Source organism: Saccoglossus kowalevskii, chromosome 3, assembly GCF_978046115.1.
Source record: "Saccoglossus kowalevskii chromosome 3, keSacKowa6.1, whole genome shotgun sequence".
Taxonomy (NCBI): Eukaryota; Metazoa; Hemichordata; class Enteropneusta; family Harrimaniidae; genus Saccoglossus; species Saccoglossus kowalevskii.
In genome coordinates, this window is record NC_140643.1 from 29,022,279 (window position 1) to 29,044,558 (window position 22,280).

General features: G+C 34.5%; 1 protein-coding gene and 1 long non-coding RNA gene across 2 annotated transcripts in view; both read left to right on the forward strand.

Annotated features, from left to right (window-relative positions):
- Positions 1–22,280, forward strand: part of LOC100370084 (uncharacterized) — a 113,639-nt gene that overhangs the window by 84,844 nt on the left and 6,515 nt on the right. Inside the window, exons 39-60 of the mRNA XM_085497000.1 lie at positions 48–188; positions 342–443; positions 558–653; positions 1,817–1,993; positions 2,800–3,528; positions 3,817–4,010; positions 4,558–4,681; positions 6,630–6,696; positions 6,871–7,050; positions 7,595–7,790; positions 8,717–8,796; positions 9,107–9,345; positions 10,671–10,723; positions 10,893–11,071; positions 12,684–12,864; positions 19,363–19,536; positions 19,778–20,091; positions 20,445–20,517; positions 20,753–20,831; positions 20,950–21,086; positions 21,394–21,551; positions 22,054–22,275. Of these exons, the coding sequence (XP_085353126.1) occupies positions 48–188; positions 342–443; positions 558–653; positions 1,817–1,993; positions 2,800–3,528; positions 3,817–4,010; positions 4,558–4,681; positions 6,630–6,696; positions 6,871–7,050; positions 7,595–7,790; positions 8,717–8,796; positions 9,107–9,345; positions 10,671–10,723; positions 10,893–11,071; positions 12,684–12,864; positions 19,363–19,536; positions 19,778–20,091; positions 20,445–20,517; positions 20,753–20,831; positions 20,950–21,086; positions 21,394–21,551; positions 22,054–22,275 (3,895 nt within the window). The remainder of the gene's footprint in view (positions 1–47; positions 189–341; positions 444–557; positions 654–1,816; positions 1,994–2,799; positions 3,529–3,816; positions 4,011–4,557; positions 4,682–6,629; positions 6,697–6,870; positions 7,051–7,594; positions 7,791–8,716; positions 8,797–9,106; positions 9,346–10,670; positions 10,724–10,892; positions 11,072–12,683; positions 12,865–19,362; positions 19,537–19,777; positions 20,092–20,444; positions 20,518–20,752; positions 20,832–20,949; positions 21,087–21,393; positions 21,552–22,053; positions 22,276–22,280) is intronic.
- On the forward strand, positions 13,215–15,805 carry LOC146747710 (uncharacterized). The gene is made up of 2 exons (XR_014928883.1): positions 13,215–13,315; positions 15,250–15,805. It is a non-coding gene; the product is annotated as an uncharacterized LOC146747710 (long non-coding RNA).

Genomic DNA, 22,280 nt, shown 5'->3' on the forward strand with positions numbered 1-22,280 from the left:
TTAACTATTATTCTCGTAATTAGATTAATTTTAATATTTGTTTTCAGAATTACCTCTTATGGAGAAATTCTCAGCTTGTAAGCCTGGACCGAAGTTGATGGTTAGTTACACTGGTTTAGTCCAGCCACCATCTAAAGTATGGTCAGAAAACTTAACTGGACATTCAGCCATTGTGGCATGGACAACTGGTCAGTCTTCTCATTTTACTGTGTTTTTATAATTGTTTTTTTGAATTGTGATTAATATATGATCATACCAAGCATTGAGAGTGTATTAGTCTAAAAATATGTTTGGTGCTTTGTCATTGTGTGTGGTGATCATCATTTAAATTTGTTTTACAGATGAAAAGAAGAAAAAGCATTATGTATCACCTGAGAACTATCAGGTGACGTGGTGGCCAGGTGACAATCCAGACACAGATATAAGAAGCCAGTCTACCACAAGTAAGAACATCTTTCATCTTTTCTTCTTACTCTCTCCATCTTTTTGCAATATAACAGTGAGAACAACTGCAGACATGTGTCATGCATATAATGGTGTTCATTTGTTTTTCACAGATGATCACATCACTATATCTGGGTTAAAGCCAGCCACAAAGTACACAGTGATTGTGGAAGCCAGAAGAGCTCAGCTATATAGTTCATATATAGAAGGTAATTCATGTACTCATTTATCTTGTGATTGTTTTCAATATCTTGTTCTTTTCATAATTGTATAATATGAGGTCTGTAGTGATATATCAATCTGTAGTGATATATCAATTTGTAGTGATATATCAATTTGTAGTGATATTTCAATCTGTAGTGATATTTCAATCTGTAGTGATATATCAATCTTTAGTGACATATCAATCTGTAGTGATATATCAATCTGTAGTGATATATCAATCTGTAGTGGTATATCAATCAGTAGTGGTATATCAATCTGTAGTGGTATATCAATCTGTAGTGATATATCAATCTGTAGTGATATATCATTAATTTTATTAACAATGTATATTTGTGCAGTACATTGTCTTCAATATCTTGTTACTGTAAAGTAATAAATGAAATTTGTTTTCAGTGCTCTATATCACCATTTGTCTATTATGGTTTTTTTTTTTATTTTAATGTTTTATATTTAATTATTTTTTACAACTAAAACAACAAGAAAGGTACATCACATTAAAGTGTCACAATAACAAAAGATACAGCCTACAAAACACAAACAAATAATATAAAATGTACAAGAAACTTTTTTAATATTAATCAAAATGGTGTTGTAGCGGGCCCAGTTTCTGAATAAAATTTTTTTCACTTAAAATATGTTTTTCAGTACTCATTTTCTCCTTTACATTTCTAATAAAATGGGTTAAAGACTATTATGGTTAGAATTGTCACTCTAATATACTGTATAATCTAATGATGTGACAGCTTTGACAGATTCAACTCATACCTACTATTGTATTGCAGCAGTATATGAAAAGGATTAAAAATGTCCAGTCTCAAGTGACAAACAGTCATATATCCCAATTTATTTGTCTGCCCAATTTGTTTTCTGCTTTAGTGTTATGAATGTAGAATTGAGGAAACCTTTATTATGGTTCGCAAGTTATTTCTTGTTTAACATGGCTGGTTGACAACAGGATAGCATTTTGTAAAATATAATTTGACTACCGGTATATAATAAGAAATATGTTACTAAAATGGCAATCAGTCATCCAATTAGCTTTAACTATTTTGTGATTTACATATTGCTCATCCCTAATTTATTTAAGGTTTATGTACTTGCTAATGCTTGGAAATTCACTCCTACATCTGTGTTTTCTTATCTACAGAAGAGTCAGAGGAGAGAGATAACAGTACATTTATTCTGACTGCACAGTCAGAGCAGTTATGTGTTACTACTGGGTGTCCACCAGAACCACCTACCAACATTGGAGTCATCACTAGTAGGTGTAATAGTCTACAGATTGCATGGCATTCACCTGTAGAACATGGAATTGAAGTTATAGGTGAGATCTTAACTTGTGTATGATTAGAAAACCAGTAACAGCAATGTGCTATGTACATATTGCAGTACACAGTGTAGTATGGGATATTTTTATCCTGGGTGTATCCTAGTTTTAGCTGAGCTACGATAGACCATTGTCACTTCTACAGTCATGCAATCTTTGCTGGATTCTCAACCTAGCCAGCTAAATTGGGTGATCAGAAATTTGGGTTCTTTATTTGCTTTAATTTTTGTCAAGAATTTAATAGAAAATTATAGCATGAGTTTGTAAAATTTCACTAAGATGAAAATAAAATCTTTGGCACCTCTATTGGGAGGCTATTGGAGATGTGTGTGTTATATACAGTACATGCACTTCCATTGGAAATGTGTGTGTTATATACAGTACATGCACTTCCATTGGAAATGTGTGTGTTATATACAGTACATGCACTTCCATTGGAAATGTGTGTGTTATATACAGTACATGCACTTCCATTGGAAATTTAACAAATGATAACAAAATGTTTGACCAGTTCTCACTGTATTTTCTAATACTTTTTTCAGTAATTATATATATATATTTATTTTATGACACTATTGCAGGCCGTTGACAACAAAAAGTTCATAAATACAAAGGAATGATCATTCCATCTTCATCAACATTGGAAATAATATTGTCTCTTAATTTGAAACTGTAGAAGATATACTTTGATAAACAAAGAAATACAAACTGGTTATGAGAATTTAAAAGTGAAATAAATTTTAATAATTATAACAGTAACTTAAACTGAACATGTTAAATCTAGATTCTCTTTTTTAATACAGGATTAAGGGTTTATGTCTTTCCCAGTGAAAACAAAAAAGTTGGTTACTCTCAGTGCATGGAACTGTTGCCCGATATAACATCGTTAATGATACAAGACCTTGCAGAAAGCACTGAATATATAATACATGTACTTGCAATAACTCAAGAATACTTTGACCAGTTGCCATCGAGAAGCAAACGCAAAAAGAAATCACATTCTCTATCAAAAGATTGGGAAAAAGTTCCCAAAGACTCACCGTGGCTTCCATATGCAAGCATGCATGCAATTACCTCTGGGACACATGCTCCAGCCGATTTAACATGTGTCACATCCGCTATGGACACTATTGTGGTGAAATGGACACCACCTCAGGTGCTTGGAACAAATAAATTAGAAAGTTGTGTGGTTAGGTGGTCTGAGGAAAGTCGGAGTAAAACGCCAAGGAACGGTAACAGTCGTGGAAGTTTGACCGTACATCCAGAGGATACAATGGCTGAGATTACTTCACTGATGCCGGGAAGAAATTACAAGATTTTAGTTGAAGCGCACATCTTGGTAAAAATGACACTTGAGGAACAAAAGAATAGTGATAGTGATTATCGTAATGCACAGGTTGCTTCTGATGTGATTATAGTTAGGACGAAAGCTCCTGTAAACCCACCTGAATTATTTTTGACTGGGTACAGTTCTAACCATATTACATTATATTGGGAAAAACCAGTGTTATTTACAGCAATGCAAAACAAAGGTAAGTACTGAACATTTAGTGCCATGCAGATATAGCATTTTTATTTGCAGGATGAATGATAATATAACAGTAATCGACTATAACAAGTAGATATTCCAATATTAAAAGCTAAAATGTTATCGAAATGTTTAATGTTTCATTTTTATTTGCAGGACGAATGATAGTATACATTGTATGATTTGAGCAGCAACTATTCTAACTGTAATCAGCTATAACAAGTAGATATTCCAATATTAAAAGATAAATTTTTATTGAAACATCAGATGTTAAATCTTTTCCTCTTTATAGACATGTCTGGTTGCAGTAGTTGTATAAAACGCAATTTAGTCGGTTATAGATTAGATGTGAATGGTAGAACACATACCAGATTGGGACCAGCAGCACAGAACTGTACATTGACAAACTGTAGATGTGATAAAAAATATACCATTGTGCTAGTAGCTTTAACAACAACTGAAAATGAGAGGAACAGAAGAAAAAAGGTGAGTAACATGTAGACAATCCTTTCTATTATTGATTTCAATCTTCATTTTCAATCAAGATTTTTGCTGTGTGTTGGAGGTGCTGGATTTGGCATCATGGAGAGAATTATGTAAGATTTGACAACAGTAAATAAACAGAGATGTCAACACAATATGACTAGCAACCATGACAGATCCGGGAACTTTTAATGCAAATATCAAAAGTTCCCTCAAGAGGGCGCTATAACATATCTTGTGTAACATTGAGATCATACTCTCTAACATTGTGCAGCAGTAAGAATACTTGTACTAAAATTATGTTTTAAAGCTGCTAACAAATCTAGACATTTAATTATAATATAATTTTAGATTTTAATTTAATTTATGTTTTTATTTTTAACACTTTGACTTCCATACGCTCCACCAATGGGTTTTTGTGTGATAATTTTCTGAAAAGCCAACCCAGAACAGAATATTGGGTTTCCATATTACTATCTTAAAGTACATGCTGCAAAAAATGCATTTATGGTATCACTGCCTTAGTAAATGCTTGTCTTGTGTCCTGTAGATTGAAAGTAAGGAAGCAAATTGGAGAGATAGTAGCAGTACTATAAGTAAAGATGACAAGAATGAGGAATATGATGAAGCACCATCCCAGGCTATCGATGTTATTTTACCAAAACCACAACCAGGTAGGTTACAATATCAATTCTTAGTAGAGCTGATTGATACGAGCGTCATCATGGTCTGTATTAACTGTAGGTAAGTGTATAATACCAGCCCTTGATGAGACATGTATTGGCCACCTTATGAATATGTGATATCAGGGGATAACCTTTTGATCGCATGACCAATTCCAAGTGTCAAAAGACAGAGAAATTGTCGTTTTATGGATCAAAGTTTAAAATTCATATTCTACTGTATGCTAATAAAGTATGATGTGTGTCAGGGGTCAGATTTGCTGTTAGAGTCATCAACTGCTATTGAGAATCAGCAAAAATATTACCCTTCTATCTCTATCTTTTCAATATAAACTTCCAGAAAATATTATTGTGTCATTCTAAGAATTTCAGTCCAAAATTCTTGTATTGCTGTAATAAAAGCATATCGTTGTATGATTAGTTTTTTTTCTCACTGCATACTCTTTGAATGCATATAAAATGATGATATTAATAACTTGAATATTGTAATGTTTACTATACCATATCAGCTAATGATATTTCACACTAAATGTCACTAAAAGGCACTTTGGGTGTGGTGGAAAGTGTGCCATTCATTAATACCAATCCATTTTTTGAATTAAGTAATCCTGTTATATGACAACAACTTAGCATTCTCATCATTATACAATTTATGTTTTATTTACTGTAATAATACTGTTTAGCTCCGCTGTCGACTTTGTCGAGCGGAGCTTATCATATGAGTGATTGTCCGTCGTCGTCGTCGTCCGTCATCGTCGTCCGTCGTCCGTGTCAATGTTTTACTTTTTCGACTTCTTCTTGAAAACTACAAGCCTGAATGCTTTGATACTTGGTGTATATGTACCTTGGGTAGACCTCTCTCAGATTTGTTCATTTCATGATGATATCTTCAATTCTCTAATTTTGGTGAATATTTTTGTCATTTTTAGTAAAAAGTGATATTTTCGACTTCTTGTTGAAAACCGCAAGTGCAATTGCTTTGATATTACATATATAGGTACTACATCATGTGGACCTCTCTCAGATTTGTTCATTTTGTAATGATATCTTTAATTCTCTAATTTTGGTGAATATTTTTGTCATTTTTGGTAAAAACTGATATTTTCGACTTCTTGTTGAAAACCGCAAGTCCAATTGCTTTGATATTTACATATATAGGTACTACATGTCGACCTCTCTCAGATTTGTTCATTTTGTAATGATATCTTCAATTCTCTAATTTTGGTGAATATTTTTGTAATTTTTGGTAAAAAGTGATATTTTCGACCTCTTGTTGAAAACCGCAAGTCCAATTGCTTTGATATTACATATATAGGTACTACATGTGGACCTCTCTCAGATTTGTTCATTTTGTAATGCTATCTTTAATTCTCTAATGTTGGTGAATATTTTTGTAATTTTTGGTAAAAAGTGATATTTTCGACTTCTTGTAGAAAACCGCAAGTCCAATTGCTTTGATATTACATATATACATGTAGGTACTACATGTGGACCTCTCCCAGATTTGTTCATTTTGTAATGATATCTTTAATTCTCTAATTTCGGTGAATATTTTTGTAATTTTTGGTAAAAAGTGATATTTTCGACTTCTTGTTGAAAACCGCAAGTCCAATTGCTTTGATATTACATATATAGGTACTACATGTGGACCTCTCTCAGATTTGTTCATTTCATGATGATATCTGTAATTCTCTAATTTTGATGAATATTTTTGTAATTTTTGGTAAAAAGTGATATTTTCGACTTCTTGTTGAAAACCGCAAGTCCAATTGCTTTGATATATTATACATATAGGTACTACATGTGGACCTCTCTCAGATTTGTTCATTTTCTAATGATATCTTCTGTTCTTTAATTGCCATGTGCATTGCTAACAGCGGAGCTATCTCAGCCGACAGGCTGCTTGTTTAATCTTGTTCTCTGTCTTGCTGATTTTCAGGGGCTCTTGTTTCACTTGAAGCTAAATTCACCAGAAGTGCCAGTAAAAAAAATGCCAATGAACACAGGTATATTTTTTTCTCTTTCAAAACATTCAATCTCTTTTTACCTGTAGTTTATTTGATACATTTCCAAGCAACTGCAAGATTATTTCAAGTAAAAAATATTGTTTGAGATAATGTTTTCTATTGGTTAAAATAATTACAGCATTGTCATAAATCATATTATGTATTTCTTTCCAGGTATGGTTTCATAAACATAGAGTGGTGTACACAGAAATCCAGTGATTCCCACACACCCAGTAGTACTAGTGGTATTCAAGGCTTTGATGTGAGTTATGTATCAAGTCATGATGACAAAGAGCATACTAAATCACTACCACCCAATGCTACTAGTTATGAATTACCAATCAAAACAGAAAGGTAAGATTTATGTATGTGCCTAGTATGTATGGATGCTAAATGTACACTTCTGATAATGTCACAAGACCATAATAGTGCCAATATCAGGATTTATGAAAATGGACACTTTCAGTATCTGTGACTTGCATGCTTGTGATGATATCAATGACAAGTTGACATTAATCTTTATGGACTGAATATGGCTGAACACCCGGGCTTGAAAGGATGTGTAAGCCGTACGACCGAGGGTAGCAAAAGCCATATTCAATCCATAAAGGTTTTATCATATAGATTTAATTACAATTTTACCACGGCATGACCACAAACACACAACGTAATTTAGAATGACGCGTTTTGTTTGATGAATGCCGGGCTAGATACAGGAATTGTTGCTCTGATGTGAGGGCGCACTTCCCATTACGAGTCCGGGCAATGATATGTGCCAAGAATTTAACCATTTCAACAAATAATAGTAAGGTATACTTTGCTTATAGGACTGCATCACAAGTGTATATACACTGTTTAAAGTGTTTTGGTGATTATAAGATTGTTTTTGCCATTCTAGGTTGATATATGATATCAGTGTACAGCCGATCTATGACGATGACTATTATTTCTCGCCATCACAAAACCTGACATACCAATGTCCTGGATCTCCAGATCCTCCAATGCTATGCTGTACTTCTATACACAGTGATCATTTTACCATAGAGTGGGGTGAACCTACTTTGTATGGTGGTGTGGAAATCAAAGGTTATCAGGTATATTGTAATCTCTTCATAGTTTACTAGTAAAGGACTGCTTGCATGATACATCAGCAGAAACCCATTCTCTTCATCTTTAGAAATTTCAAAATATATCTCGTTCAGAAAATTATTTTGTTTAAGTTATATTCCTTTGAATACTATCACCACAACAAAGGGATTGTTTTAACTGACGTTGCACACTGCACTTTATTTATCGGCAAGTTGGATTCTGTGTCAATGTTTTAGTCTTTCGACTTCTTCTTGAAATTCTCTAATTTTGGTGAATATTTTTGTCATTTTTGGTAAAAAGTGATATTTTCGACTTCTTGTTAAAAACCGCAAGTCCAATTGCTTTGATATTACATACATTGTATATCGGTACTACCTGTGGACCTCTCTCAGATTTGTTCATTTTGTGATGATATCTTCAATTCTCTAATTTTGGTGAATATTTTTGGTAAAAAGTGATATTTTTGAATTCTTGTTGAAAACAGCAAGTCCGATTGCTTTGATACTATACATATTGTTCATTTTCTAATGATATCTTCTGTTCTTTAATTGCAATGTGCATTGCTAACAGCGGAGCTATCCCAGCCGACAGTCTGCGTGTTTTGATTATGGTTGGTGTCAGATATCATGACAACAGAGTGACATGAACACAGAATATGTTTTCTATGGCAGTTATACATTATACCTAGCATTCATATTCACCAGTCTATGTGTGACATACATGTATGAATAGAATAGAATAGAATAGAATAGAATAGAATAGAATAGAATAGAATAGAATAGAATAGAATAATTCTTTATTACATCCTTAATGAAATCTGACATTTCAGTTTTCGTAAATGCTGTTTTAAAGCTCTTTATAATAAAGTACAATTAAACTAATAAGATGGAAACATAACCCAATGCTAACTGTCTGTATTTTTATATTTCAGACATACATGAATGACAAAAAGATTGGCAATGTGTTGAATCCATTACATCGGAAAGCTATTGTTCCTTGTAGGCCTAATAAGTAGGTTATAAATTTGTATAACATCACAATTTTGTATAACATATGTATCGGAATGGAGCAGAGGCTGACACTGAATCAGAATGGGGCAGAGGCTGCTACTGAATTGGAAAGGGCCAGAAGCTGCCACTGAATCATTGGGATTACAGTTTTTCTGTATCTCCATGCATGCTTTATACTTGCATCTAGTAATCTCTGGTTTCATCTAGTAATCTCTCATACCACTGGTGAATAAACTACCATAATACAATTGTTTACTGTACTAGCTATTCACTCATTCATCTATAATTTTCTCTGAATTATAATTTCACAGACAATACATTGTTAGTTTGGTTGCACTGAGTGCTGATACAAATTTTGATAACTCGTTACCATCAGAAGATGTAGTAGTAGTGACACCTAGTTGTTACCCAGGCAGTGATAGCTGGAGATCTACTACCAGTACATGTAGTGTAGATACTGCATATACTCTTATTCAGGATGTTGATGTCAGTATTAGAGATGTCACAGATACCATGATTACAATCAAGTGGTCAGTGCAGGCTGTTGATGGTGAGTACATTTGTGTAGGTCAGTCGTAGTCAAGTTGTTATGATGCAGATTTGTGATGTAACTTTATATGGAGTATTTATTGTATATTAAAGATGGTTGCCGCTAGCAATAGGGACAGGAATTTTCGGAAATTTTGCTAAATTATTCTTTGTAATATTCTGTTTCAAAATCTGCAGAATTTTTTGCATTATGAACCTCAATTGTATGCATTTTTCAATTCATTTGTTTTTGCCACAATTTTGATTTGTTCTTTGTCTTTTATTAGCTCTGCTGTCGACTTTGTCGAGCGGAGCTTATCATATGAGTGATTGTTCTTCGTCATCCTTTGTGTCAATGTTTTACTTTTTCGACTTCTTCTTGAAAACTACAAGCCTGAATGCTTTGATACTTGGCGCATATGTACCTTGGGTAGACCTCGCTTAGATTTGTTCATTTCATGATGATATCTTCAATTCTCTAATTTTGGTGAATATTTTTGTCATTTTTGGTAAAAAGTTATATTTTCGACTTCTTGTTAAAAAACATAAGACAGAGTGCTTTGATACTTGGCGCATATGTACCTTGGGTAGACCTCGCTTAGATTTGTTCATTTCATGATGATATCTTCAATTCTCTAATTTTAATGAATATTTTTGTCATTTTTGGTAAAAAGTGATATTTCTGAATTCTTGTTGAAAACAGCAAGTCTGATTGCTTTGATACTATATATATTGTTCATTTTCTAATGATATCTTCAATTCTTTAATTGAAATGTGCATTGCTAATAGCGGAGCTATCTCAGCTGACAGGCTGCTTGTTCAATGTGACCTTTCACACAGCAAAATACTAAATGTGTAAATTTGCACATTTTGTACCAGGTAGCCATGTCCATCTTTACTATGGATGAAAATACATCCCCACCAGCAGTAGTAAATTATACACATGTAGCTTACTGGTTTGCTACAAATTAGCAATATTGATATTACCTTACCATCACAAACTGTTACTATTAAACTATTAATATATTGCTATTTTCTTTGTTGTGAGCTTATATAGCATTACTGTTTTTTGGGTTGCTTGTTCATCCACAGTAATCACATTAACCTCTACAAGTTGCTACCCGGTATAATGGTGCCTCCACATTGCATTCTCTCTTCAAAAACTAAGCATCCTGTGAATCGCATATAAGTTCTTCAATTTCAGCATTCTCATAAAGAGACCCAGATATTAAATCAAGACATTTATATAGTAAATACAGAATGTAGCATATATATGTAATTTTTCCCCACACAATAAAAGCATTACAGTATGTAATGTGATGTCTAAACTGTATTCATCTTTCCCAGATGAAGACATGAAGTACATAAAGTTACAGTGGAGCAGTGTAGCCAACCCTAAGGTAGGTAATATATGTCTCTCATATTTAGTTTTAGTATGCAATTGCCTTTACAATGCTGCTCTGGGATTTGATTCAGATTTATGCTTACAAATATGTACCATGTAGCAAATTTTCCATCATTAAAAATAATCTAAGATGTAGTAATATAATAATAATAATCTGTCTATAGACCCTTGAGACAAAACTGGCTGCTGATGAGACTGAATATACCATTTATCGATGTACACCAGGAACGAATCACTTTATCAAAATATATGTCATAGGAAAGAAAGATAGAATAATTTGTAAATCTAAACAATACACCGTCCAGACATCTGATGCTATTGCCACACCAGTACTCTCACTCAGGTAAGGGACACATGGTTATAAATCTAAACAATACACCGTTCAGACATCTGATGCTATTGCCACACCAGTACTCTCACTCAGGTAAGCGACACATGGTTATAAATCTAAACAATACACCGTTCAGACATCTGATGCTATTGCCACACCAGTACTCTCACTCAGGTAAGGGACACATGGTTATAAATCTAAACAATACACCGTCCAGACATCTGATGCTATTGCCACACCAGTACTCTCACTCAGGTAAGGGACACATGGTTATAAATCCAAACAATACACCGTTCAGACATCTGATGCTATTGCCACACCAGTACTCTCACTCAGGTAAGGGACACATGGTTATAAATCCAAACAATACACCGTCCAGACATCTGATGCTATTGCCACACCAGTACTCTCACTCAGGTAAGCGACACATGGTTATAAATCCAAACAATACACCGTTCAGACATCTGATGCTATTGCCACACCAGTACTCTCACTCAGGTAAGGGACACATGCTTATAAATCCAAACAATACACCGTCCAGACATCTGATGCTATTGCCACACCAGTACTCTCACTCAGGTAAGGGACACATGGTTATAAATCCAAACAATACACCGTCCAGACATCTGATGCTATTGCCACACCAGTACTCTCACTCAGGTAAGGGACACATGGTTATAAATCCAAACAATACACCGTCCAGACATCTGATGCTATTGCCACACCAGTACTCTCACTCAAGTAAGCGACACATGGTTATAAATCCAAACAATACACCGTCCAGACATCTGATGCTATTGCCACACCAGTACTCTCACTCAGGTAAGGAACACATGGTTATAAATCCAAACAATACACCGTCCAGACATCTGATGCTATTGCCACACCAGTACTCTCACTCAGGTAAGCGACACATGGTTATAAATCTAAACAATACACCGTCCAGACATCTGATGCTATTGCCACACCAGTACTCTCACTCAGGTAAGCGACACATGGTTATAAATCTAAACAATACACCGTCCAGACATCTGATGCTATTGCCACACCAGTACTCTCACTCAGGTAAGGGACACATTCAAACATTACGCTGTTCAGACATTGCATGCTATTACAACTATGCTATTGATGTTGTTACGTGAACTTCCAAAGGTAATATTCCATCAATATGCTGGCAGGATGGAGAATACAAGTGAAATATAAATGCAGAATACAAATTTGGACTAAAGTCACATGTTATTGCAAATATCTTTACAGAAGAAAATAATTATTCTATCATGACGTAAAAACTGGGGTTTGATTTTGTATATATTAAACTACTGTAATTAAACTACTCTGTTAGTAGCGCATCTCTAGTAGAAATACATATAAACCAACAATCACATTTAATATATTCTAATGGACTCATTAAAATAATATTTATTGTGACCATAGAAACACCTCAGTCTGTAATGGGTAATCATGTGCACTACTAATAGAAAAAATACAAATACAAAATTTTGATTAAGCAGAATTCTAAATGATAACTGATGATGATAACCGATAACTGAACAAAGTTATTTTTCTTCTGATTGTCATCAATCCGAACTACTTGATAACATATACATTGTTTGTACTCTGTTAGGTCATGTACATTTACACATACCATAATAGACTGGCTAGAGCCTGGTACTTACGGTGATACAGAACTCACTGGGTACAAGTTAATGATAAATGAGAAAGAGGAAGCACAGCTCCCATCTGATGTCACAAATTATACATTCACCAAAGGTGAAATGTGCAAGGAATATCGATTCACCCTTCAAGTAAGAAAAATTAAATTGTATTGTGTTCTTTCTGTATTAAATGACTTCATAATTAGCCCCCGCCGGATCTGCGATTCGGGCGGGGGGTATTAATTTGGGTTGTGTCTGTGCAATGTGCGTGCACATTTTCATGTTACCAGCTTTTTCTCACACATGTGTGATCCAATTAAGTTCAGAGTTGGTACAGAGACAGAAATTGATGGTGCTATGGTGCACATCAAGTTATTTTTTTGATTCTTCAAAGTTTCACTGTGTTTTTCCTTGATTTTTAACATTTTCCCTTCAAAATCCGACTTTTCCCGAAATTACCAGATTTTAATCCGAGTTTTGATGACGCTTACGCAGTTCTCGTCTCGGTGGAAATCAGTCAATTTTGTGAGGATATTGTATCCCGGAATCTTTATTTGCGCAACGCTTCTATGGACAAAATTGTGTCTCGTCAATTTCAAAGGTAAGAAACTGTGCTTGTTATGGTATTTATACACTTTGTATTATCGTTTGTGTCTCCGGTTTGGTGATCGTGAGAAACTATTGCTAACCTGGCGAGAGTTTCGCCAGAAAAACTGCCTTTTTATTATGGTTGTAGGAACTGATTATGTATTGTGTAAATTGAAAGTTTACCTCGTGACTTAAGGTTTACAGTGCTCTCACCGGGATTCAAACGTCGTGGTGGTGTCGATGCAATGCTGCTCTGAGACACTTGCCAGACTCTGCCTCGCTCAAAATCATTATCGCCATGCTTGATTTCCGCAACATTTACATTTGTTTATGATTTCCACAGCTATTGTTCTATGAGATGCGTCCTTGCTGTTCATAAACAGCCATAAACAAGTTTAGTTGGGTCGGCATGTACTCATTGAAAGTGTTGGTTTATTTACGTAATCCACTGATCACGCAATAGGCGAAGTTAAAAATATGTCGCTACTCAGGAGAGCTTGCCCACAACGCTAAATGTCCCAATATAAACGTACCGGTACGTTTATTTTTTCCACAGAAAAATTCCATCCGGCACATTTTTATTTGGGACGGTACGTTTATTTATTTTTTCTAAATCCGATTAAAAAAATCCTGCCTTTTTCCCCATGAGAAACGAAGCCAAAAGATTGCACTAAAACATCGGTAAATCTGGTCTTTCGTGTTGCTTTCACCATGAGGTCGCTGAACTGTCATATTTAAATGCTTTATGGTAATTTGAGCACATGGGCACCATCCAGCATTTTGATTGGTTGATTAGCGACTTGACCTATCTGGTCATTATAAACACGCGTCGTGGGCATGGATAACATGGCGGATATTGTCTCATCGAGCGTTAACATGTAACCGAAAACATTTGCTTACGATAAAACTAAGTTGAATTTTACTTGCATTTCATAACAATTCAACGAATTTATTTTTTGTACGTTAATATAATCACTACTGAGTACTAATTAACAATTACAACACTTCGAAAACAAGTAAGCTACCGTACCGTGCTACCAAAAAAAAAAATAATGCATAATGAATATAGTGAATATTTGTTGTTGTCATGTGAACAGTTTTTTTGATTGACTGTAATTTTCCAACATTCCATGACGTCTATTGTAGCACCAAATTAGGGCTTGTCACTCCTCCTTGACGCCTATTTAAACGATTAGACGGCATCTTGTCGCCAGCCACGAATGTCACACTAGACGAACTTGATCGATACTGCTGACTATTCCATGCATTTTTTATAGACGCACGACGACACGCAAATCGAGAAAAGTATTGTCCTTGCAACAATTTTGCGCAATACGTCACCACTGATTTTAATTTTTATTCAACATTAAAACAAACTACAGTGAGTTGTTCTATGGTCGTATACAAATAAAATGAACTACATTAAGATACAGTAAAGTTAACCAACTAAACAGAATGCTAAATAAAGCTAAATAATATTACAAACACATAGAATCACAATAAACTTGTACGATACAGTACAATACAATACTCTAACTACTATTGCTAAGGAGTGGAAAATCACATTCACATTAGAGTCATAACTATGGAAAGAATATTTTTATATTTGGTGGAGCTGCTCATATATCATGAGCATACATTTTTGTATGTACTGTGCAGTTTCCCAGCCAGTCAGACTACTTCGCTACTTCGCTACTTCATTACATCTTGCAGCCTTTCAAACAGTATATTGCTAGAAATGCATCAATTGTTGTCCATGTATATTCCTAATTGCTCAGTGAAAACTTGCAATTTCTTTCTGGCTGGTATAAATATATTAAGTAATATATTTTCGTACTGAAAAGACAGTACGAAAATATCTTTTTTAATTAAATTTAACAGCTAATGGGAGCATATATGCTACAATCTCTGCTTACTTTTGACTAAATGTTTTTTTGTTTTTTTCAGGTGCAGAGCCAGAATTTTTTTCTCGGAAAGCAAAGCCACTGAAACTGCATATACAATGTATTACAAAAGCATACTATTCGCTGCATGTCTGACAATTGTATAAAGTTTTGCAGGTCGTCTTTTTTTTTTATTGAGAAGTGCTGTCAACCAAAGCATAAATATGTGTTTCTCTGTACATAAAAGTTCAATTCCACATGATTTGTTAATATTAATGTATGATAATAAAAACTTGATAATATTTTTTCTTGATTCTTGCACTTTATTTGTATCATTGTCATATGAGAAGTACTCTTGTCCTTATTTAGAGATATTGAAACTAATTCAGGGCCATAAACTACATGTAGATCTGTACATGAAGTACATGGGAAGTAAAGTTGTTGACACAGGTAATGTACACCAAGGATCATTGCAGTTTCTCAGTTCTTCATCTGGTGCTAGTACTTGTATGACAAACGGTATCTTTGCTCTGTTACTGTTTGAAATATCAGAAGTTTTTCGCTGGAACAGTTCTGTGATTGACGGTGTTCTTGTATTAGGAATACAGTTGTACAAAGAAGTTTATCCAAACAGACACAACACTGACTCTTCAACATATTTGCAGATCTGATTTGCATACTTGCATGTCATTTCACCTGTTGTACTTGTTTGTTGCTCTCTGGTGTTCTTGCTGAGAATGCCATAGAAATCATGTTTGCCAATTTACATCCAAACCAAAAACTGGACAAATTATATGTTGCAACTTTCAGTGTCATTCATGCCCTGTTTGATTGGATAAAGTTTTACGACTTGGAGGTCATTTTTTCCCTCAAAAATCTAAAAAAAACAAGCTTTTTCTAGCTGTTAACAGCTTTTTCTCAGATATGTCATCCAGTTTTGTTCAAAGTTGGTACAGGGACAGGTAATAATTGTTTACAAGTGCACATCGCATTATATGTTTAACAAGTTATAAATTGTCTCAGAAAAGCCAAATGAATAAATTTTTACCCCACCCCCTAAAATTGTAACATCAATTCTGAACATTTAATAACAGAATTTTAATACAGCTCATAATGAATTACCGGTAATTCACTCTGACACAAACTAAGTTCAATATAAGTTTTTAAATTTTTTTCTGAGCGGGGGCTATGACATGACATGTCATGTCTTGTTACAACAAAGTTGATAAACCTAAAAATTGGTCATTTTATTTTATTTGCAGCTGCCCTGTCTGTATGTATGTCTGTATGTATGCATGTCACTTTTTTGTTCCACCTTTATCTCAAGAACCACTAATCAAATTTTTGTGAAACTTGGTACATAGATGCTCTGGGATAATGCGCAGAGTTGATTAGGTGATTAATCAATTTTCAGCTTTTCTACTGATATCTCAAGTACTAATCATAACATTTCAATAAAACTTGGCACATAGATGTCATATGACACTGCACAGACCTGATAGTTTTTAGGGTACATATCAATGACCTAATTTGCGTAATTAATTAATTTTCAGCTTTTTATATTTCAAGTAGTAATGATCACGTTTCAATTAAACTTGGTACATAGTTACTTGAGGACTGTGCAGAGACCTAATTAGTTTTGTGATAAATAATTGTGCATATTAATTACTAATTTGCATAATTAGTTAATTTTTTGCTGTTCTATGGCTGTACGAACTGATGTCTAAAAAACCACTCATTGGATTTTAATGATATCTTTAAAGAGTACCCATCACATTTCAATGAACCTAGACTATACTTGATATCATGCACTTTCGGTGTAATAACACCCGTGTGATATTTTTAGTATTACACACTTTGAAAGTGACATCACACTTTAAGTCTGTGATGTGATTGGCCAATACAGCTAATTTCACCTTTGACCTAATCAGTAAAGTTAGTACTGAATTATGCAACACTTATGATGAGACAGATTTTAATGACAAATTATGTAGAAATTATTACATATTATACTTATTAGATTTTTAGATTCTATATAATCTCTGATTTTATCGCTGTTGAATAAACAAAGAATTGAAGATATTAATCACAGTCTCAATTCTCCCAACCCGAAAATAGTTCGGGCATGATAATGTTTCGTCTGCTGTCAATCGTACAAATTTGCATCTCAAAGTAAACAAACCTTCAGCTGATCGAACGTTCGAAATCATGATACATATGGGCGACTTAGTCAATACTTTTGATATAGACGTGACAGAATTTATGAATGACGAGCAAGAAAGACCAAGTGAAGGTACGTTTACGTTTTTTCTTTCGTCAGAACTGATAAACTGAGATCATGATCACTCGGCGTATTGTATGATCGCATAATGCATTGGGTAAAAATACATCACAATACTGCGAGTACTAAATAAAATGATTCCACAACATGAATTTATTTTTATATTTATAATAACAAATGTAACATTTCTTTTCGTCACAGAAAATGCGTCCTTGGGTGAAGCGACAGCACAGACCACTGACAGCGACGGCGCCGAGGCCGGGCCTTCACGACCATGTAGATTTGTGCCAGTCACCGATGACGATGTCAGAAGAACAATCGAAACTCAACAAAACAAAAACACAGCCAAGAAAACTCTATATGATATGAGATTACTGGGCAAATTTTTGAAGACACCAGAAATAAACGAAGCTAGAGAAATCCACGAAATCCCTCCAAATGAACTGGAAACAATTCTATGCAATTTTTTTATCAGTGTCCGTAAACCGAGCGGTGATGACTACGAGCCTACTTCCTTACGATCTATGCTTTCTAGCTTTGAACGTCACCTGAAACGACACAAATTTTCCCCAAACAAACGCCTCACAAATCATAGTGCCAGAAAGCATCTCATCCAGAAATTAAGTGACCAAAATATACCACCGACACCGCGACAAATAATGCAGATCTCCGGTCATCGTAACATTCAGTCCGTGAATGCCTACAGCACTATATCAGAAAACCAACACAGAGAAATTTCTGGCATTTTAAATAATCAAGTAGCCACCCCTAACTATAGCACATCAAACCCGTGCCAAACATCAATACCTTAAGTTATGCAACCTCAGCCACAACGTAACATCGCGTCCCAGCTGACCTTAAGTTCACAATCTACACCGATATTTGGAGGCCCCATTTCCGGCGGAGTATTTAATGTACACGTACATTACAACATTGCCAACATTGATAGCTCAACAATTCCACCGAAAAGACGTCGGATGTATGTGTTTGATTCCTTTCATCAGATGAGAACTAAATAATAACTTTCAATCGACGCAGCGTTGACTTCCATGTTTGATCTCGTGGACCATGTCAATGACGTCATGGAGTGACGGGGAAACCCCCGATAAATACTTGTAGTTCCTACAGCTTTTTGATGTATTTAGTAGTTTTTATTGCTTTCGTTTTTCGCTTTAAGTGTCTAAGTTAAAAATAATGTAATTTGTTTATTTGTATTCTAACTAGGTTGGTGTTTGGACTTTTATTAAAGTTCTTTTTGAACCCTTTTGTCTCTTCAATGACTCTTCACTTTTACTTGTTCGACTGAATCAATGCGCCCAGTGTTTGCGTTGTCGATTTCGGCTGCCGACGACAGTGGAAACATTTGGCTTTGAATTACAAAAAAAAAAAAATACATGTGATAAATAGGATCTCAAATTCGTGACCGTGTAATATCGGATTTATTAAACTCGTGTAGTAATTTCCATATGTTCCTCGCCAAAGGCTCGGAACATATGAAAATTACTACACTCGTTTAATAAATCCGATATTACACGGTCACTCATTGGAGATCCTCTATATATTAATTACTAATTTGCATAATTAGTTAATTTTTTGCTGTTCTATGGCTGTACGAACTGATGTCTAAAAAAACACTCATTGGATTTTAATGATATCTTTAAAGAGTACCCATCACATTTCAATGAACCTAGACTATACTTGATATTAGTTTTTGATAAATATTTATGCTTCTTAATCACCTAATTAACATAATTAATTAATACTGATATCTCAAGTATTGATCATCACATTTGAATAAAACTTGGTACATAAATGCTCTAGGACAATAGACGGCCGATTAACTTTTATAGTTATTGATTCAGTCTTTTCTAACATACATGTATTTAAATGTTACAGGCATTATGTAGTAAAGCTCACCTAAACAGCAGTCTATCAGAAATATTGCGAGTTACTTGGCCTGGTGTTTTGCCACCCACACTGAGAAGAGTTCCAACCAACAAACGCAACTCACTCAAAGTAGCTTGGAATGACTTGTATAGTACTGGTGGTGTGAAGATTGCTAGCTTTAAGGTCAGCATTTGTATGAGTGTGTCATGGGATAGTACGTACAATGATTAGGATTTGTGATAAATACATCCTGAATCTTAAATACGATGGCATGTGACTGTGGAATGTTAGACAGAGAAATAAAACAAAAACAGAACACTTCTAAAATGCAATCTGTGCTAATTTCCTCTGATTTAAATGCAATTCACAAACAAAAGTCCACTTGTATTAAGAATGATTATTATTTTCTCTGCTTTTTTCCCAGGGTGTATGTGTAGAAGTGACAAGTGAGAATCATAAACGTAGAGGGTCTAAGAATGAAGTCGTCAGAAAAGAAGCAGGACCTTTACATCCAGATGCAAGGACCACAGAGTTTGTTAAATTGATGCCACATGTTGAATATGAAATATACTTGGAAATATTTATCCACGATTTAGACACAGCCATCAAGTCTGATCCGATATATGGCCAAGTTGCCACCATACCTGGACCACCAGATATAAATGTGTCTGCAGCCCATGTTGATGAAAGATGTGACTTAAACATAGAGACATGCAGATATATTAATGAAAGAGACAGGTAAATTAGGCCTTAATAAAAGTAACCTGCAGAAGATGGTTTAACGCACCACCAGCTGCAGTGTGTTAATACCAAATTTAATTTAAACTTGAGCAAATCTAATATTAAAAAATGCATTGTAAATAGTGAAAGACACATTATGATTAAATCCTATAAGGAGATCAGGGACTCCAGTATGATTCACTTCTTGGGTGTGTACACTTTAATACCATTCTGGGTGTTCACAAATTCTGTGGAAGGCATGTTGTTTGTCTCAGAATTTAAAAACAGTGCCATGTTGACATGGAATATTAGAACACTACTTTAAAATTGCTCTTCACATTCCACATTAATGTTAACCTTATTCTATTTAGATTACTGCAACATCTCAGTCTATATCAGTACACAAGTGTTGATTCACCTGGAGTCAAGCCTCCCGATGCTCAGGTAGGTTACGCAAAATCAAATCCAATAAAAAAAAAACAATGATGAATTTCATGCAAAGACCAATTTATTGGGCTCTACACTACTACTGTGTATACAAACTCTCACCCCATGCTCTGGTTGCTACTTTCTATCATATCTAACAATTATTTCTATTTAAGACACTCAGCTGATGTTTGTTTCTAGTTGAATTATCAGCTTAATGCAGTATACATGTTCTGTTCTATTTTATTCTCAGGCTGCTAGATTGTCTTCCACACTGGTTGATGTAGAGAATAGTTTAAAACATTGTTTATTGAAATTAGAGAAACTGTCAGGTATGAGATCCCAATTTTCGTAATTTCTCTATATTTTTGCATGATTTAAATCTTCCTGTTGGTAAAATATTAACTAAATTATGTTTGAAAGCAAACTAACTGCTCACTTATGTTACAGGTACAATGTATGTAGATGTTGAGTGGACGCCAGCTGAGGATGATGGAGATGCACTTGTCAATGGTTACCAAGTCCTTGTCAATGGCAAACAATATGGATCTCTGCTTAATACATATGTAAATCATACAAGACTTAAAGTAAGTTATTTCACAGTATTTGTGTGGACTTCAGCACTTTTTACATCTCATCAAATATTATCATCTGATTGAATAAGAACAATATGTTTTACATTTATTGTTTTTGATAGTGTTTTTGCATCATTTGAGGGAGCTGTCTCAAAAAATGACATTAATAGAACTGCCCTCATCAGTGAATATTTGAATCTATGGTATAAATTATCAATTCATCTCATACAATTCATGAGAACCAATGGAATCCCCTATTCCAGAGTGTATTATTGTTTTGTACAATTAACTATAAATTAATCACTGTATGTGTTTTCAGTTAAATGCCTATGATCTGGTGCACAGAATCAGTATTGTAACCGTTACCAACCATCCAGTGGGTAACAGTGAACCATCAGATGAGATTGCTGTCTTCACAGAACCATTCCTACCATTTGCCACGTTCTGTTTCCATAACATACACAGTAAAGATGTCAGGTCAGCAGACTTGTTTTAGTCTCTCAAATAGTGTTCTATTCTTTCTCATAATTATGTCCACTTATGATTTCAGCAGCTATACAACTAATACAACTAATACGCAAGAACTTTTCAGTAGACAAGATAGATGCATGCTTTTTTTTCCAATGTAATATGTCAAAATACTAAAAACATAACTTAGAAGAATGAATGAGTGAATTTGGATACACTTTCCTATCACTAAGTTTTTCTACAGCCTGCTGCTAAAAACATTTTTCAAATGAAATTAATTGAAATTCCAGCAATATAAACATACAACACGTTGCTTGAAAACATGAGAAGTTTACAGTTGATGTTAGCACAGGGCTGTATGGAAAAGATTCAAGTTTCCGCTCCAAACACCCTGTATGGTTTCCATCCCACAATCCTTTGCGAAATCCAATATGGCGGAAGCACATTTCTGCCCTATACTACCGGTACCAGTAATACCAAATAATGAGGTTTATAAATATTTTCAATTCAGATTCCCAGAGGAAGGCTGCTGTGCGTATTCTGATAGCTTGTCAAAGGAACTGAATTCAGACAGTCTTGGTACTTACAACATAGCTGCAGTTAATTTAGGAACTTTACGTCGCAGAGTTCCACCTGCTGCAGTTACAGTATTAGATGTCTTTGAAGGAGCTTGGCACTTATTGATACCAACAAAACTAAGAAAACCAACTATCATCTTGTTTTGGACAAAATGGTGAG